We start from the raw sequence: 19,191 nt of genomic DNA, 5'->3' as shown, positions 1-19,191 counted from the left end.
GCATTTATGGACATACACGGATGCATAAATCTGGGTAGTGTGCCAGGCAGAGTTTGCGATGCTGCGAAGTGACAGCACTAGATGGTGTCAGTGGCGTCCGAAGAGCCCTGAGTCAGGAGTCAGAACAGTCCTATCTTTACCTATTTTTGTCACTACCAGCACAGATGTTATCTCTTTTATCCACAGAACATGTGATATAGAAATTATTATCCCTATTTGGTAGATGAGGAATTTGGTATTCCAGAATGGTCAACTCTTTATTTCAGATTACACAGCTAGTATTACTCAAGCAATTTCATATACCCTTATTATTAAATACAATAATTTATTGTAAGCTGAACTTGTACTTTGATAAAATCCCTTTTTTGGTATCCCCTTCATCCTACCTTGCACAGTGACTATTTGGACCCAAATATTAAACTCTTCATTGCCAGCAAGTGCCATCTCACTGGGCTCATTCTGTTGCTCCAGGCTGGGGACATTTGGGGAGGGTCTTAGTCATCTCTTGCAATGTGTTTGTCATTGCTGCAACTGGTATCTTCTTCAGATAGAATGACTGTTTTACATCCCCACCCAAATCACCAGGCAAGGCCTTGCCCCAGGCAACTTCCTTCCAGTCAGAGAGGTCACTGATTTATCCAGGCCCGACTTCAGTGAATTGTCAAATGCATCCAGAAATTACCCAAATCTATAGTCCTGATCTGGTGACTTGGAAGAGAGGGCATGTGCTTTGGGGCCCAGTCGTCTTGGCTTCAAACATCGGCCCCATTAATTACCAGTTATGTGATTGTGGGAATGTTACTTGTCTTTATAAGTAAATGTGGATGATAATATTAACAAGATACAGTTTGTGAGGATCTCACAGGTAATATGAGTTCAGCCCCTTTCATCACCCCAATCATCAAACAATGAAATGACATTTTCCTGACTAACCAGTCCCTTATTAACCACTTCTGCCACCTCAGGTCTCATTGATCAATGCCTCCTGGTGCCTGCAAACCTTTTCCTCCTCCTCTTCCTCCTTTCTCCTTCCTCTCTCTTTCTTTTTAATTTTTTTTTTTTTTTTTTTTTTTTTGTGGTAAGAACATTTAGCATGAGACCTACCTTCTTAACAAATTTTTAAGTCTGCGATAGACTATTGTTGACTCCGGGTACACTGTTGTACAACAGCTTTCTACAGCTTACTCATCTTGCTCGACTGCAACTTTATGCCTGGTGATTGGTCATTCCTCATTTCCCTGCCCCCAGTCCCTGGCAAACATGATCCCACTCTTTGATTCTATGAATTTGACCACTTTAGATGCCTCAGGTAAGTGAGATCACACAGTTTTTGTCTTTCTGTCTGGCTTATTTCCCTTAGAATAATGCCCTCAAGCTTCGTCCATGTTTTCGCATAGTGCGATATCTCCTCCTTAAACGACAAAGCTTGAATAGTGTCTCGTTGCATATATCCGCCACGCGCATTTCCTTCATCCATGCATCTGTTCAGGGACACTTGGGTTGTTTCCCTATATTGGCGATTGCAGATAATGCCACAGTGAACACAGCATTTCAAGGAACACAGAAAACAGTACGGAGGGGCCTTAAAACTAACCTGCCACGTGAACCAGCAGTCCCACTCTAGGTATTGACGCAAAAGAATTGAAATCAGGATCCAGACAAATCTTCATTTTACTGCACTTCATTAGCCTCTTTCCCAGTACCAACATCATGCTTAAATCACTACGGTTTTTAGAGTCCACTTTCTTTCTATGTTTTCATATCTGAGAGATATAGGAGCTTCTCCCATTTTCTATAGATTTTTTTGATTCATTACAATGGCTTAGTGATCTTATTTATGTATTTTCTGAGGATTTTTTTTTCTGGTGGAAATTCATTTGATTTAGGACACTTTAACTCCTTTAGGAAACCTGAACTCTCTTCGCCTAACTAGGAACTTTATCTCCCTTTGGTATGTTTCCTCTGCCCGCCTCCCCAAAGCCAGTCTCCTTTGGCAGAGAAGGCAAGCGAAGGGTGACTTGCTGATGGGCTGGCTCGCCCCACATCCCAATCCGTGCATTTTCCCTACCAACCAGCCGGTTCCGTCTATGCGGGTCCCAACCTTCTGCACAGTCTTCCTATGAAGGCCATGTTTGCTCTCATCGTCATCTGGTTACGTTCTCTCCTGCACATGGCCACATTAAATTTGGGCTTATCAGAGAAATTTTGTGAAAGCACATTAGTTGATTTAGAAACTTCACTCTTCTCTTATCCATCAGGATGATTTGCAGTTCTCCAACTTTTAATCTTTCTTGAGAGATTTCTAACTCTTAAATTATCTCTCCTTCCAGAAGCTTTTTTTTTTCTCAGAAGGAATGACACCTCCCCCTCCTCACCTTGCAAGTTTTTGAATCTACTCCACTAAATTCAAGAGTTCATGTATAACAACTATTCCCAAATCATTTTCATGAACAAGTCACCTTCTTTGCACTGATGCTTGTAAGAGGACAGTGAAAGGCCTTCGTTTAGTATTAAAAATGTTACTGAGAATTCAATCTTCTTTTAGAGATGGGTAAGTAACATCTTGTTACTCCGAGTCTAGAATTCTCCCCGCTGGATCTTTTCATGTAAAGCTTCAGCATTTTTCTTCAAAGAACATTTAATAAATATCTCTTATAGACTGTTGGCTAAACCCTCTGATTTTCATGGATCTTGCCAAGAGAATGTTTGTCTTAACTTCACACAGAGTGTGATCCGCACTAATTCTGAGTGAGCTCTGTGGAGGAAATCTGCTTTGAAGGGGCCACCCTCAGGAGCATTTTCAAATAAAACCATATGAGAACAGGAGTGAGGATAAACTGTTGTCCATTTTTTGTGAAATCCACTCTTCTGTGTCCTCCTTTTATTTGTTCCGTGAGCCAAATGAGTGAGAATCAAAAGGCAGAATGCCATGGAGCACCTTCCCGCTTTTGCTCAGTCTTGGTGACTGGAGATGGGTGACTGGATGTTCATAGCTCGCTCCTTGCTCTGTGCGCCTTTCTTTCAAGTCAGAGCCTTAGACGTGTGACATTTCAAGTTTGAGCCCACAACTGTGGCAGAGATAAGCAGTTTCGTTAGCAAACAACTATTTGAAAAACCTTGTAACTTATCCATACTGGACACATTTTTTTTTTGTATCTGGTGGTATATTTTTCACATTAGCTGTTTCTTAGGATTAGCAAACCAGGGCAAATCTTGTTTCATCCCTCCCTGGGTATTTAGTGTAGTGCCAAGCAAAGCACAGATTAACATATGCTTACCAGGATTAAAGATGATTTTTTTTCTTTAACTCTTCCGATAGGCAGTAAAATAGAATCCACACAGTTCATTGGATTCCACAGATGGGCTGTTTTTGTTAGTGCCAACGACTAACCCTAAACCTCTGGTCCCAAGTTTCCAAAGGCTTTGGGTTAGACTTTGTGAGAGTCAGATGCCAAACAGCAGCAAACACTAGTTTACCATGTTCTTAATTTGCCTGTCACTACAGTGTTGCATATGAGTGCTCCATGGCAAAGAAGAGGAGAGCTGAAGATCAGGCTATGGGGGTCCCAGTCAACAAAAGGAAATCCCTGCTAATGAAGCCCCGACACTACAGCCCAAGCATGGACTGCCAGGAAGACCGTGGCGACAGGACCGAGGACGACAGCCTCTTGGAAACACATGATCCCTCTACTGCAGGTAGCAAAGAGGCATGCCTAAACCTTTCCTATTCCCTGGCACGGAGCACTTAGTCTTAATTTACATAGAACATATGGTTTATGTGGTTGTAAAAATATATTTGAATTTGAAAGCAAAACCAAACATTTATTTCACTTGACATCCATTTATCAAGGGCCCATTTTTTTAATCAGTAATTGTTGAGGGTCTGTGGATAAGCAACAGAGGGTCCTTAACCTACCCTACCCATTTTCAAAGCAGAGGATTAGACTATGCCTCTATTTGAAAAAAATAAAAGATATTAAGCCTTAAAGTTGGAAAATACTGTGTCTTTCTAGTAGGATGGATGTCAAATTCCTGAAAGGATCCTTCAAATTCAAGGGCATATTTAAGCTTTAAGATACCTTTTCAATGATCAAGTTCTATATAATGTTTGTTAATGATTGCAATATATATAGAGAATATATATCTAAAACATTTATTTTTTATTTAAAATAAAAACATATATAGTATTACTTGCTCTAAAAAATGTAATTGGTAATAACAATATGGACCAATACAGATGGTCTGTGGCCTTAATATTTTTAATATGTTTTGAATGAATGTTTATAGCAATGAGCTGTAGAAGCAACCTAAAGTTGTCAGACTAGAGTCTCCTTCAGTAGGGAAATGATGTATTATAAAAAGTGTATCACTGTGTCCATTATTTCCAAAATAAATCACTTAAATTTCCCTTTAGGTACACATTATATTTCATTGATTCAGTTCTTCACTCACTCATCAAACACCCTTTGCATGCTAAGTGAAATGTAATTACTATTTTGAAACTTTAGGATTCATTTCTCTCCAGTTGACAGTTATTCCCATAAGTCCCTGGTAGTCACATGCATCTAGGAGTTGGAATAACACTAATTGCTTTGTGCATGAGGCTGAAGTTGAGGAACATGCAAAAAAAAAATCTCAAAAATTATGAAAAAAATTAAGATCTAAAGCTTGTTTTAGTAGAAAATGAAATTAGTTGTATGTTCTACTAAATATGTTTTTCCGAATGTGAGTTTTTAAAAAATCAAAATATACTAAATAGTTTGTTATTTGAAAAGAAGTATTTATTATACAAACAAAAGGCAATGAGATTCTTAAGTCATAAATATTTATGGCATATAGAATTATATTAATAGTTAACAATAAGTATTAATAGAAAATATGTTGAAGTACATTGACCGAGTGAGCACAAATCTCAGATCAGAATCATCTGCAGTTATCTTGGCTTAGAAGTAGTTTGAGATTCTGTAGTCAAAACAAAGTCGAATTCTTATTTGAATGTGTTTAAGTAAATTTTCTGGCTTTTCTGTATTTAGCATGTGATTTAAAATTTCATGGCTCACCTTGAAATTATAACCATCCTTGACTTTTTTTTGTTTCCTTGAGCTGATCAGTTTTATTTCTTGATTCATGAAAATTTCATGTTGAATATAGTATTTGAGAAAGTCCTTGAATCATTGTTGTTGGGTATAATATATCTAAGCTGGCACTAATTAGCCAAACAGTTAAGAAAATGAGCACGCTTTTGCATCGACACATTCTTGTAAGTGCGGTGAGGACAGACTGTGCCTGGCTCACTGAGTGACCACCTTCTATTGTAGTCTGTTGATCACCGTAGATGTTTAATATTAACCAAGTGACTATATTGTCCAAATGTACTCCAGTTAAATATTCAGCTATAAGCACTGATGGGCATCTATCTATTTTCAAGTTCACAAAAATAAATTAACTACCTTTATATTTAAGATTACAACCACTACTACTAATAATGAATATGCTGAAATTACAGCAGTAGTGACCATTATTTTTGAGTTCTTTAATATATTTTAGGCACATAAATTATATCACTTAATCCACACAATAATGCCACATGTGTGTATGACTATGGTCACAGTTTTACATGTGAGATCACTGGAGACTGAAGAGGTTTAGTGCTGAAGTTAATGCAGCTTGTAGGCGTTGGAAGGAAGATAATTAGAAAACAATTGGAAGGACAAGCAAAATAATTGTTTCCCAGCTAACCGTGTTCTATAATTCAATTGTCCCTATGCTCCAACTGCCTTCAGAATGCAAACTGGGCAAAGCTCCTATAACGTCACATCATGAAGTCACAATTTCCTGAAATGGCAGATCCTATCACTGGTCAAAAAAGCAAAGATTCTAAGTTGCTTTCAGCCCTCTGAGCAAGTTACCTTCCACCTCCAACCCCCGGGAGGAAAGAGAGCTGAGTTAGTGCCGAGCCCAGCATAGAGTATTTCCTCTAGCCTCTCATTTACTCCAGGTGCCCCAAGGCCTTTTACCTGTCCAGACGCACGCCCAATAATATCATCAGTTGCGAAGTTCAGCTGGTATAGGGCCCATGAGGGCCGAGGTCAGGAGCTCGAATCCTGTGACGTTTTTATTCTGTTTTATGCCACAAGCTACACCCTTACCCTCAACAACCGCAGTTTTTCAAAGAGATGCAGGTGGGCATTAAGGGGAATAGAAGAGAACGCGGGCAAAACCATGCAGATACACCTTCTTTACTGGGAAGATGAGCTGGCAAAGTACTACCAGGAGGAAGGACAAGCACCGGCTTTCCCAGCACAGACAGAAAAATGAGAGTCACCTGGAAGTGAGATTAACCAAGCCAGGGTGTGGAGTCCTCCGCAACATAAACACATGTTCATGATTTGGGGAAATCTGTCACAGTCATAGAAGTTCTAGGGGCTGGGATGATACTTTTAACGCATATTATCTCTTGACAAATAGCAAATAAAGGATAAGCCACTCCAATTTCAGGACTTTGAAAGATGAATTCATTTTTCTAGGGCTTTTATTCCCAGTAAAATTTACATATCCAAAGAAGCCTAGAAAGCTAATTTACCTATAAAATTAACCTAGCTAGTTACAGAAACTGAGCTGCAATCCAATTATAGTCAAATCCAGTGATACCGAAGGACTCAAACTCAAAACGTGTTGTGATTTTCAGAGGATTTTTAAAGTTGTTTTGATGCAGAACAGCCGACGTATGTGCCAGAATTTATTAGCATATACTTATGGGATTACCAGACAACTTAGAGACCTGGGTTTAAAGTAAAGAAACAAATTGGATCGTATCAGGCAAAGGCATTTTTTTTCTCCATATACAAGGAAAACATCCCGACTCCAGCTCCTCCTCCGTCCCCCACACTTTGAAATGCACTCTGGATAGAGAGAGGTCTGTGTATCGTACCCGTTAACAGTCTCTCTTGGGCTAGGAAAAGTCCCCCTAGGAATGTTCTGATCTATTATCATTGTAGCAGTAAGAAAGTTGAGGTCGAGTTATTTGTTAGTTTTGTCGTGTTGCTTATTTGTTTTTATATATTGTTATATTTATAATTTGAGGATCATTGTTTTTCTCATTGAAAGTTAGCTGACTATTGCATTCTAGCATCTTCATGTAAATCCACTCTTGAGAATATACAACTCTGGGAAAATAATAGGCTAACAGCATTCTTAGCAGTTTCTCCTAAGAATTGTTGTGTTTTGTAAACGTGCGCCGTGACGTGGCATTCCGTGGCTGTCAGCTCTGGGTAGCGTGGCACAGAGGAGAGCACGTGTGTGGCTCTGGGGCTGGGTGTCGGCACTCCACCGGCCAGCCTTGTGGTCGTGTGGTCTTGAGCAAGCCCTTAGCTCTCTAGACGTGTAGTTTCCCTCCTGTAAAATGGAGTAGCAAGTGCCTTTCTTGCAGGCATCATGAAGATTCATGAAATAAAGAACTGAACATGCCAGGAGCATATCAGTTGTCCCAGAAAAGATCGTTGGATCATCCAGTCATTAGGCCATTGGATCATCCTCGCTTTGAAGATAAAGACCCAGACTCAGGAGCCCCAGGGCCCGCCGAGGTCACACAGCAGGCGGGGCAAGGCGGGCAGCACGACCCCAGTCTCCCGACCTCACACCCTGGAGCTTCTCCTCTCACGTTGCGCGTCGTGTGTGACTCCCGGTTTCCAAAGGCAGCGGGTGAGCAGTACACTAGAGCGCCTAGGAGTGGGCGTGAGCTGAGCTGAGCCTTCTCAATTCTGTGGCCCCTGCCCTTCCTTAGGGGTGAATTTTACTAATTATTCTAAATGAAAAACAGACCCACCTCATTGATGGCCAGGGTCCAATGGAGCCCCTGCCACTACCATCTTCTAAAGTAGTGTCTGGGACAGAAGGAAGGGAGCCACCGTTTACCGAACGCTGCTTGGTGCTCCTGCGGGACGCCGCGGCGCTCACCCAGGGCGATACTGCCCTCCTCAACGTGCAAACGGAGACGCCAGGCTGAGACGGGTGCCGCGACCCGTCAGGGAGCACAGAGCGGTGCCAGGACAGCGCTCAAGCCCAGGTCACCCGACTCCAAAGGCAGGGCTCTTTAGCGCGGCAGCGAGAGAGGCGCAAAGGACACGGCAGGCCTCCGGAGAAGACAGCAGCACGGCGGCCGGAGACAGCACAGGCGGCCCAGCACACCGCTGGGAGAACAAGCCCCTCGTCACACGTCTGTCAGGTTCTGACACAACTTCTTCCTTTTGCCTACAGTGAAAGCCAGGGAGGGCGAGAACGTGGAAAGTTGGTTTGCAGGTTTGCAGAACCTCGCCTAGAAACCAGAGCGCGTGATGCACGGTGGCACCTCTGTCGGCGGGGCTCCTCTTTTTCTGAAGAATAATTAATAAATATTTTCTTTTAGCATATAACAAACAGTTGAACCAAACAATTATGTAAACTGGAAATGACCCAAGCGCTAGCAGTTGGCAGCGGCACAGCGAGATGCATTGCCGCGCACATGTGCATTTTCGTCACTCCCGCCTCTCTGGCGATCTGCACTTAATAGGAATATTTTAAACTATGTAGCTAAGCAACAGAGGTAATTGTTGCTTTCTAGAGCTTTTGTTAGCACTCTAACACAGCCCAAATATGCATAATTAGGTATAATGTCTATAAATCATTATCGTACACATGTGGGTAGTTAAGTGGAGTGAGAGAATAGTTCAATGAATTGAGCATATTCACTGAAAATGCTTTTTATTTGTTTTCTGTAGTTCATAATACTTTAAAATTATCATAACCCTTTACACTTTCTCTTAATAGCCAACCGTGATATTGAGAAAAACTTCATTTGCATTTCAGACTATGTTTAATATATTATTTAAACCTGGAGTTCCTCTGCTATGAATTCAGGAGAGGATAGGCCATCCTATCAAATATTATGTGCTTGTTTATCCAGCCTCTTTTCTAGGAACTAAAATGTTAAATTTTTCAGTTTATGTTGAATAGATCCCAACAAAAGACTGCACCCTATAATCAGCATTATTTACAGGGGCTAGTGTTGTGACTGAATTCTTCCCTTCATCCAAAAATGCTTTTAGTTACTATGGCAATATTTACTTGATCCTGGCAGGCCAGTGTTGATTTAGGGAGATAATTACCAGAAAGGAAGATGATGGAGATGTATTTTTGAGTGTCCTTGTCAGAGACAATGTTTATAAAAAATTAAATGAGACCAAAAAAGGCACATTGTCTTCCGCACAGACACCCTCTCCCTCGCCCTCACACCGATGGCTGTGCCTTTCTTCCCTCCAAAGATGTTTATTAACACAGAATGCACTTCACTTGGTGTCTTTAACAGGCTTTAAGGGGGCTTATTATTTGTGCTTCCCGTCCCCCTACTCTGCTTTTGAGACACAGAAATGGCCCTTCTTTTTTTTTTTTTTTTTTTGGATGTCAGAGGACCGTTGCTGGGTGGCTGGCACACTTCGCAGCCTGGTGTGTGCTGGGTACCACCTCACGTGCCTGGGCCTGGGCTGGTGTCGTCGGCAAATCCACACCCTCACTTGGTGTGTTTGCCGGGGAACAGGCTTGGGTAGGCTGACTGTACAATCTGTCACCCCAGCTGGGCCATTCCCAGCACGAAGGGAGTGACACTGACAACAAAGGCTACCTGGGACAATAGCCACCCCATGGGCTGTCCTGAACAGACAGGACGTGACCTCCTCTGGGTCACGGGGTACTGTGACAGTCAAGACCCGAGATGGCTTTGTACTGAGAACTAGTTAACGTGCAGCATCCCTCAACCATCCCGCCTCATCTCGTTCCCTTTTTACACAAATGCGTGCAAATAACAGACAAAAATGTGATACTATTCAAGATATTACTTGATCATGCTAATTTTCTCAAAATATGGAATTTTAGTGCAACAATTACAAAAGTCAACAGGAAGTCTTGAAAGCCTCAGAATTCTTTTAGTTATCATCTCTAAGTAGATGTATTCTGTATTTTAACTAACAATCCATAAAATCTGCAAGTACATATAAGAAGGTACAGAGAGTAAAGAACATAAAGCAAATCAGCTGTGAATATGCGTTGCCACCCCAACAGAGAATCCGATGAATATTTTCCTTATAACGTATAGTGTTATGTATACTCAATTTTCTTCTGTTTGGCTAAGATTTGGGAATATAAGATGTACAGTAACAATAATTTTGCATTCAGGACTCTATTATTATTGTTAAGTATCTACTCCTTGTCTTGGTCAGTACCCTAGAAGCACTTAGCTCTTAACATGTTGAAAATTATAATAGTTCATTTCTTTAAAGGCAAATCTCAGAATATTAAGATCTAAGTTATGTTTTATTTTAAGCAGATATCTATTTTTCTTACCAATGTTTATAAAATTGGCAGAGACCATATATTATACATATTAAATATATATACATTCAGATATATATAACTTGGTGCAAGTTTCTTAAAATATATTTGTTCTTGTTTTTCAAATATTGGTTTTCTTTTTTCATAGAAGAAATCATGATAAAGCCTATGGATGAAAACCTTCATTCAGCTGCACAAGAAAACTCCAATAAGAAGGAAGACAGATACACTTGTTATCAAGAGCTCGTGGTCAAATCTTTAATGCACTTGGGGAAATTTGAAAAAAATGCTTCTGTTCAGACCATAAGTGACAACTTAAATGACAGTGGCATCCAGTCTTTAAAAGCAGAGAGTGATGAAGCAGACGAGTGCTTTATGATTCATTCCGATGACGGAAGAGACAAAATCGATGATTCCCAGCCACCGTTCTGCTCCTCCGATGACAACGAAAGTAACTCTGAAAGTGCAGAGAATGGCTGGGACAGCGGCTCCAACTTCTCAGAAGAAACCAAACCACCTAGAGTCCCAAAGTATGTTTTAGCGGATAATCAAACAGACCTATTGGAAGTTCCTGGAATAAAAACCGAAGGTGACAAATTTATCCCTTGTGAGAACAGGTGTGATTCTGAAACGGAAAGAAGAGACCCACAGAATGCTCAGGTGGAAGGCTTGGACGGCAAAGCCCAGCCTTCATTCCCTGAGATTGAGGAAGAAGACGGCAAGAGCCTGGCAGCAGTGACGGCAGAGTCTAGCGACCTGGAGAAAACGAAGGGGAACCTAAGTTTGCTGGAGCAGGCAATTGCCCTGCAGGCTGAGCGAGGCTGTGTTTTCCACAACACCTACAAAGAGCTGGACAGGTTTCTGCTGGAGCACCTCGCAGGGGAAAGGAGGCAAACCAAAGTCACCGACACCAGTGGAAGGCAGATCTTTAACAATAAACGTAAGACATGTTTTCTGCATTTATTTTAGGAATAAAATTGCTTTAGGGTTTGGAAAAAAGTGTCAGATTTGATTATTTCTTCCAGATAGCTTTTTGACAACTTAATGCAATTTAAAAACCAATTTATAACTATAAAATAAACAATTTCTTTTTTCTCCCTATGCTCTAGATTATCCTCAGATGAAGCTCCATGAGCTTTGCAGTGTTGTCACAAACAAAAAAAGATTCGTTGCATCTATTTCTAATTTAACTACTTTTTAAATATGCATCATGCCTTTAAAAAGTACTTTATTGGACATTGCTAGAAGTACATTAGTACTTGTTGGATCTCAAATCATTTTATTTGTCAGATCAATTCCAGAAAATTTTTCTTTCCCGCCCTCATTCTGGGGTCACCTAATTGCTTTTGAGCTTCAAAATGATGTCAGTCAGGTCACCTGCAAGCCAGGCAGGATGCTCTGATTTTTCCTGGGATAAAACTGGACATTAATGCATTTAGAAGCCTATACTGGATGTTAATGCATTTAGAAGCCTATACTCTTACAACCTCTCAGGCCCCACAGATATCCGGGCCAAACTTGAATGAGAGAGTAAATGTGTTTTGAGGAAAACTTAAAACTACTCCTCAGACTTTAGGAATGCTGTGTCCCTGCCCCCATAGGCACCCCCTCTGCTCACTTTCCGCTGAGTCTTGCACCAGAGGGGTGACAACGATTCCAGCAGTTCTGTGGAGTTCCGCAGCCGCAGTCCTCAGTGCCAGGCTGCTTGTTTAACATGGGAATTCTCAGTTCTCTGGTGATTCTTGGTCACTCTACAGCCTAAAAGCCACAGAATTAGAGGAGGAATATCTTAGAGAAAATCAAGGCAGTGGACCCCAAGGGCTTACAAGAATAACATGTTATTATGGGTTAGTAGTTCTGATTGCTGAGATTTATCCAGAAATGAATTGTGTATTTTGTCATTTTAAATCCATTTTAGCACTTGCCTGTAGTCTCAGCTCAGAGCTGAGAAAACAAAAAAGGATAAAATAATGTCATGTTGTGAGGAGCAAGAGAGCAACACTACGCAAACATCCTGCAAGGGTGGGGGAGGGGACAGAATATTAATGACTAGTGTGTGGTTCGGGACAGGATGCTGTACCTAGCTGTGTGCTCTCCCATCAATATCAAACTTGTTAAATTTACCTTTTTTTTAAAGAACTACAAAATCAGAAAGAAAAATAAAATTTACTACAAATTCCCAAAATCCATAACTTCTAAATACTATATTTTATTGATTCTAAGAGTTATAGTTTACCAATTTTAACATCTCTTAAATCAGAAGGGTATGCCCTAGTTTAAGTACCAATCATTTTTATTTTTTAATAACATACAAAATGATGTTTCCTTTTACAATTGATGGTATCTTACAGCCAACGAAATCCAATATTTGGAGAAACTTTTAATTACTTCAGTCACAGCTTAAACTACTTGACAATCCTTTGGTTATTTTTATAGAACTTTTAAAACTTTTTTTTGTTGTTAAAAATTAACAAGGCAACAGAATCTGTATTTGTAAAAGTTGGCCAGTTAGAAATGTGCAGAATTACCAACCGGGCTGGATGAGCCAACAGCATATCCTACGGCATAGGGCATGTCCTGCCCTGGGGCGTTAACCTCTGCAAGGAGCTGGAGACCAGACGAGTGTGAAGCAGGCAGAGAAGGTGGCGCAGGAGAGGTTTTTTTCTCTGACTCATCCATGCCCTTAAGTCAGCACTCATCCCAGCTGACAGCCATATTCTCCAAAATACTGTCCTGACTCCCCACCACCTTGCCCATGCAACTTTGCTGTTAAGGAGAGAACGCTAGGATTTTAAAATACGAGTTTACCCAGGCCTTCTGATGAGTCAGCAATTCTAACATAAATTTGCTAACACAGTTGCTACTAAGCATTCAGTGAGACTGTAGGTCCCAGTGTAAGTGGAGTGGCCATGTAATTTACTGCCCAACCTATGATGCTTTAGTGAAAGGGGAGCGATATGAACAATTGCACAAGTGTATGGGGTGTGAATGAGGACAGTCGCGGGAAAGCCTGGATGTAACATTACCAGAGTAGTAAGGTCACCCTCATTACGCAACATTGTGCAAAGAAAACAGAAGAAGAAAAGCCAGGCTTGAGAGTCACCCCAAGCTTCTGGCTCCTTATCATGCAAACAGGTTCTGCCCTCCAGGGCATTTGGTCGGCATCTTTGTTTCGCCCAGCAGAGGAGAGGCGTGCAGACAGAGGCGCAGGGTGGACTGCCCCTGGGCCCCACCTGGGCAGGTGCCAGGCCTGCCTTATCTCCGGCACCCTCTCTGGCTTCCTGCAGACACACACAGTGTGGGGGCGGGGAACGCACCGCACCAACCCTTTCAGCGTGGTTTAGAGACGTGGCCTCGCGTGGGCAAGAGCCAAGAGCAGCAGGACATCGAAATACGCACTGCTGCTCTTTTTTCTGCCTCATTCCGGGGGGCGCCAGCCTCCTCGGTTCCTGTCCATCAGACCTCACGGATTTTGACTGGGGGTCTGCAGGTTCCACAGGCCCACATCCACTTGACCTTGGCACTATTTGGGCATTAAACGGAACATATGTCTACAAAATCATAGAACATCACAAAACTCTTCAGATGCCTCTTTGTCTCGTAGAAATACAGAGAACAGTCTCCACATCACGGCGCTTAGACCCCGCCTCTCCCTGACGAAACCGCCTGCACCCGGTGCGGGCCGCGCCCCGACCCGCCGCTCCGCGCCAAGACCCGCGGCCCCGACCCGCCGAAACCGCCTGCTGTGCCCCGTTCGCCCAGGACCGTTTATAACCCAACAGCGGGGCGACCCAGGGGCACGTCTGCTCTCCCAACATACCGCCCCGACACACCTGTGGCGCCGCGGCAGTGGCCTGTCCTCTCTGCGGTCCGGCAGGAGCATTTGGGGACCGCAGCCTCGCGCGGCAGGGCCCTTCCCGTACTCCATCGCTGGCGGCTTCTTGGGCAGGTCACGCCGAGTGCTTATTTTCGCTCCTGGCGTCACGCGTGCTCACTGTCCCCGCAGCCTCGTGCTCCGAGCCTCGGTCCCCGGCGCCCTCGTCCGCCCGAGGCTGCGGGGCCGGCCTGCCAGTGTCGCCGTTGGGGCGAGCGGGGAGCGGGGAGTCCGGCTGCAGGAGTGCGTGTGTTCCGAGTTCACCCGCGTCTCAGTCACGGCCGTGAGCATCTCCACAGGGCCTCGTCCGGGTCCGCTCTCGCCTCACCGGCAGCACGGCTCGCCCTCACCGCGCAGCCCCTCGGCTCCCCGCGCCCGGCCCGGCCCCCAGCCCCGAGTGTGCTACCGGGTGCCCGGCTGCGCCCGCGAGCCCCACCCGGCGCTGGTCCCCGCGAAGGCGGCTTCCGCTCCTGGCACTGCCGTTTCCGTGGGGCTCCTGGAGGCACTTTTCCTTCCCAGGCCTTCTTCCATTCGCCTCGGTCTTCAGACGCTGCCTTCCGGGTAAAGCCGGCAGCCGCTCCCTCTACTCACTGCCTCCTGACCCCAGGTGGCGGCCTGAGGCGATTCTGGAATCTTGGGCCCCGCAGCACTTTCGACCCGGTGTGCAAGGCACACCCTGCGCCGGCCTGACCCGCTGCTCTGCAGGAGCAGGCCCAAGGGCAGGAGGCGCCGGCCCTGCCCGGGCTCCCCGCCAAGGCCATGGGGGCCTCTCAGATATGCTGGTTTCTTTGTTTAGTAATTTCGAACCTGGCTTTCTCTGGACTCTTGCAGTAAGAGATGCTTTCGGTTTAAGTACATTCTTTCTTCTTTCTCACTTTTTTTCTCTTTGGGAGCCTGTTCATCCTCTGGCATAGGGTTGATTTTTCATAATGAGGCTTTAACTACAGTATGTGACGTGGCAACTTAAATCCATCTCTGTACTTTAGCACTCCCGCGCCCTGTGTCAGCCTTTGCTTAGGAAACCAAGAAAATTGAAAACATGCTTTATGTTTCCACAGGTCTTAGCTGAGGGTTTTATTCAAGGCAGTGTGAGAAGAATGTTTATGACAGTAAAACTGAACAAAGTGAGAATGTCACCCTGCAAGGCCACTCTATTGAATGGAAGGGAAAGAAGAATGACCACATGCATTTCTCAATTTAATTTCTCCGTAGATTCACCAAGGCCTGAAAAGAGGGAGACCAAGTGCCCCATCCCCGGGTGTGACGGCACAGGACACGTGACGGGGCTGTACCCCCACCACCGCAGCCTTTCAGGGTGCCCCCACAAAGTACGGGTTCCCCTGGAAAGTGAGTACTGCCCATCTCTAAAAGAAGCGAGCGCCTTCCTATACAGGCCATGGCGTCACGGTGTCATCCTCTTCCTCTCCCAATTTGGAATTAGGGATGGAAACAAAGTTTTCTCTTTGTGTCAAGGCAAATTCCACCTAGCTGTGTGTTTTAAAATATAGTGTGTTAATAGAAAGTGTGAGGTACAATAAAGCCACCAGGTCCAGAGACAATTGCCATTGAAAAGACAGCATTTACTCACAGTTCGCAAGAGGAAGGGTCACAGCACACATCCAAGGGGCCACACAGGAAAGCACCAGGGACCGTCAAGGGGCAGAGGGAGAGGGGACAGTGGGCAAGAGACTTCACTGCGGCTTCTGAGTGAAGGAATGGACGAGGCGAGGTAAGCAGGCTTAAGATTGACCAATTTGAATCATTTCAGTTGTCTCTAGGATGTAGGGCTGTCACTATTGTCTGGTGCCTGGCTCTGGGGTGATTAGGGCCGGAGGAATAGTGCCCCAGAATGTGCAAGCCCAGTAGAGGGGCGGTTGGGGTATGGGTTCCAGATGGGTTGGTTTGCATTTTAAAAGTACGCATGTGGGCAAGCTATTCACTCTCTCTAGGAATTGACTAGCTCTGGGAGGGGCGGTCCTTCCAGGGACAGCAAGGCCCCAGATGCCAGCAGCAGAGTACAAAAGTAAGACATGGCTTACTGCACAGCCCGTGGTCACCTAGAGGCATGGCTTCCTTGAGCGGAGGGTCAGTCAGCTTTAGTACATCCCAGGGAAGGCACCATTGTCCTCCTGGCCTCCCCTCACTGTGGGAACACGTGCTCCATGGTGTTGTCTCAGGACATCCTGCAGCAGGGCCCTGCGCAGGAGTGAGCCTTAGCCATCTCTCCACCCTAAGCCCCACCAGGAGCCATGACACCGGAGGTAAAGGAAAGGGCTGCCACCTTCTAAGTTGTAGACTATCCATCTATTACATCCTCTACTTTTTAATCTTGGGCCACACACATCACAGAAATGGGAATACTCAACATCATCCTTCTGGAAAGTGAGATTTTGCGCATCACTGAACCTGACCAGCTCAGTACTGTCCTGCTGGATTAGCAGTTCCTCAAACAGATTCTCTGACTGTCTACTCAACCATACTCTTTTGCCAATAACCAAATGGCAAACTGGGGGGGTGGATGGAAAAAGAATCAAAATAATAATACTTAGGAAATAAAGAAGACTATATGCAGAACTTCAGAGTGTGAGGAAAAGATAGAACTATTTGACAATGTTCTCCATCCACTCCCCCAAGGAAAACCGCAGAAATGTGAAGGGGAAGTTATGAGCTTTTCAGTCTATATTAAATATGAGCAGAATTGTTTCATTTAAATCTAGTGTAAACATAACATAGAATTTGGAGAAATTAAAACTTGAACAACCTTGCTGGATTTAAATTCTGAAGTTCTTAAGTGCTTATTTGTTTCAATCTGAATATATATGGAGAGGAAGCATGGTGGATTACGTAACTAAAGTCATTTGGATGCAAAATTGAGAAATAAATTTGTTAGTCTGTTATGTATTTATGGTAAATTATTCTTTCCTTTTATGTGATATTTTGTGCTCAGTTCTTGCCATGCATGAAAATGTGCTGAAGTGTCCCACGCCAGGATGCACCGGGAGGGGGCACGTGAACAGCAACCGCAACACCCACAGGAGGTAATTCTGATTAGATGCTAATCGTTTGACATTAGAAAAATGTGAGAGAAACTTTCCACCAATAAAATAATGAGTTAACAATGTGTTATAAAAATCACGGCATCCCTATCAAATATGTTACCACTTGAAATAAATATTCTCAACGTGTGTGCAGCCAAAAAGAAAGGAAAATTATCTCATTTTCTTTCTATAGAAATGTTTATATTAGCGACCAATGATGATAATGAAAAAGATGTTTTATTTGAAGGTGCTGTGATTATATATTCACATAGCCATACAAATAGAACATATTCTCTTTTGCTCTGGAACCCACCATTGCTGTTTTGACACTGAAGAGAGTTGCTTATGGGTTATCTTGGGTCCGTCCAATATGCATTAGAAAGGTACCAAAAGGGCTTTGATGGTTTTGCCTGTAAACCAGGTGGAGGGTAGACATCGTTTCACTGAGATTCCAACTAACATAAAACACATATATATGCATTTTTATATGAATGTATTATATAAATATAAAATGCTGATTGTACATTTGCATTTTATGTTACAAGTAGATTATGTGGTTATGAGGTACTATTGATTTATTAGCATTATGCCAGCAAAACTTTATATTCTGCATTTTGAATTGCAACTGAGATATAAAATTCAGTCCCTAACATTTTCAAAAAGTCCTAAGATAAATCACAGAGTTACCGTGTTAATTTCTATAGTTGGACACACTGCAATTGGAATGAGCACATTCTCCTTAAAATATTAAGAAGTATCAGAATACTTTAGTAATTTCTCCCTTACATAATATGTTTGTTTTAAAAAATGAGTTTTTACCTTTCACCTCTGAGACAGAGATGGGGACAAGTGTTGACACTGTAGTTTGCAAACCCGCCGGGATCTTTCAGTGTGAGGATGGTGCTAAGTGAACTATTAATATGACTTAACATTTAGCGTGTGCCAAGTATGCTGTGAGGCACATGCCAAAGCAAACCACATTATTATTTTAACTCAAATCCTCCCGCTTTTCTTTTTTTAAACAGTCTTTCTGGTTGTCCAATTGCTGCAGCTGAAAAATTGGCAATGTCCCAGGATAAAAATCAGCTTGATTCTCCCCAAACCGGGCAGTGCCCTGACCAGGCCCACAGGTACGAACCTCCCGCGACGTTCCTGATGCTCTGCTCATACCAGGCTCCTGCACAGCAGGGTCTCTGGTCCCCCAGGTGTCACTTCACGTGGCCTCCCTTCTCAGCCCCAGTAGACCTGCGTGGGCAGCCCACCCGAAGGGCTGGTCTAGTTAACGACATTATCGCTTAAATGAACTCTTCAACCCTCCAGAAGTATAACTTGAAGTTCATCTCCTTGCAAAGGTAATATACTGTGATTGAATTGAAAAGAATCAAGTACACAGTAGCATACACTAGTCAAAACTCTGAGTCACTAAGCATCCACAAGTCAGGTGAGCACTCCTTTATGCCCGACTTCACATTTCTGCATGGAGAAAATGCCATCGTAAGTCACTCAGCTCCATTCAAAACATGTGGTGTTATATATTCATCCTATGGTTCCACATACATATATTGTCTTTAAAACAAGTCTTCATCCCATGATTGACAGCTGTCAGTGAAATACCTCTTATTGGTCCTAGTAGCTCCTAGGTTCTTCACAGTGTCTATAAGTTTGGAAGATCTTATACCTAAATAATAAAGTATGTATGATGATATTTATGTGAAGTCATATGTTTACTACCACAAAAATCATACATGTAAGAAAAGTGATTTCAGGATTAAGATAGATGATCAGATAACTGTTGTTACTGAGTCATTAAAATGTAAACACAGTTATTAGGCATTTCAATATTTTCAAGATATGGCTTCCCTTAATATTTTGCTTCTATAGATTCAATTAAAAGAGTCAAAATTGGCATTCAAATCA

General features: G+C 43.2%; 1 protein-coding gene across 2 annotated transcripts in view; it reads left to right on the top strand.

Moving 5' to 3' along the window:
- The window catches only part of ST18 (suppression of tumorigenicity 18, zinc finger), a 97,200-nt gene that overhangs the window by 31,172 nt on the left and 46,837 nt on the right, over positions 1-19,191 (top strand). Inside the window, exons 4-8 of one of the 2 annotated variants that reach the window (XM_012661404.1) lie at positions 3,506-3,696; positions 10,511-11,302; positions 15,449-15,583; positions 17,184-17,274; positions 18,300-18,404. In XM_012661404.1, the coding sequence (XP_012516858.1) occupies positions 3,506-3,696; positions 10,511-11,302; positions 15,449-15,583; positions 17,184-17,274; positions 18,300-18,404 (1,314 nt within the window). The remainder of the gene's footprint in view (positions 1-3,505; positions 3,697-10,510; positions 11,303-15,448; positions 15,584-17,183; positions 17,275-18,299; positions 18,405-19,191) is intronic. The other variant, XM_012661405.1, reaches the window with a different exon arrangement.

The sequence above is a fragment of the Propithecus coquereli genome, unplaced genomic scaffold (genome assembly GCF_000956105.1).
Source record: "Propithecus coquereli isolate 6110/MARCELLA unplaced genomic scaffold, Pcoq_1.0 Scaffold71, whole genome shotgun sequence".
NCBI lineage: Eukaryota > Metazoa > Chordata > Mammalia > Primates > Indriidae > Propithecus > Propithecus coquereli.
Note: the sequence above shows the minus strand (reverse complement) of the source record. Positions and strands in the feature narration are given on the sequence as shown.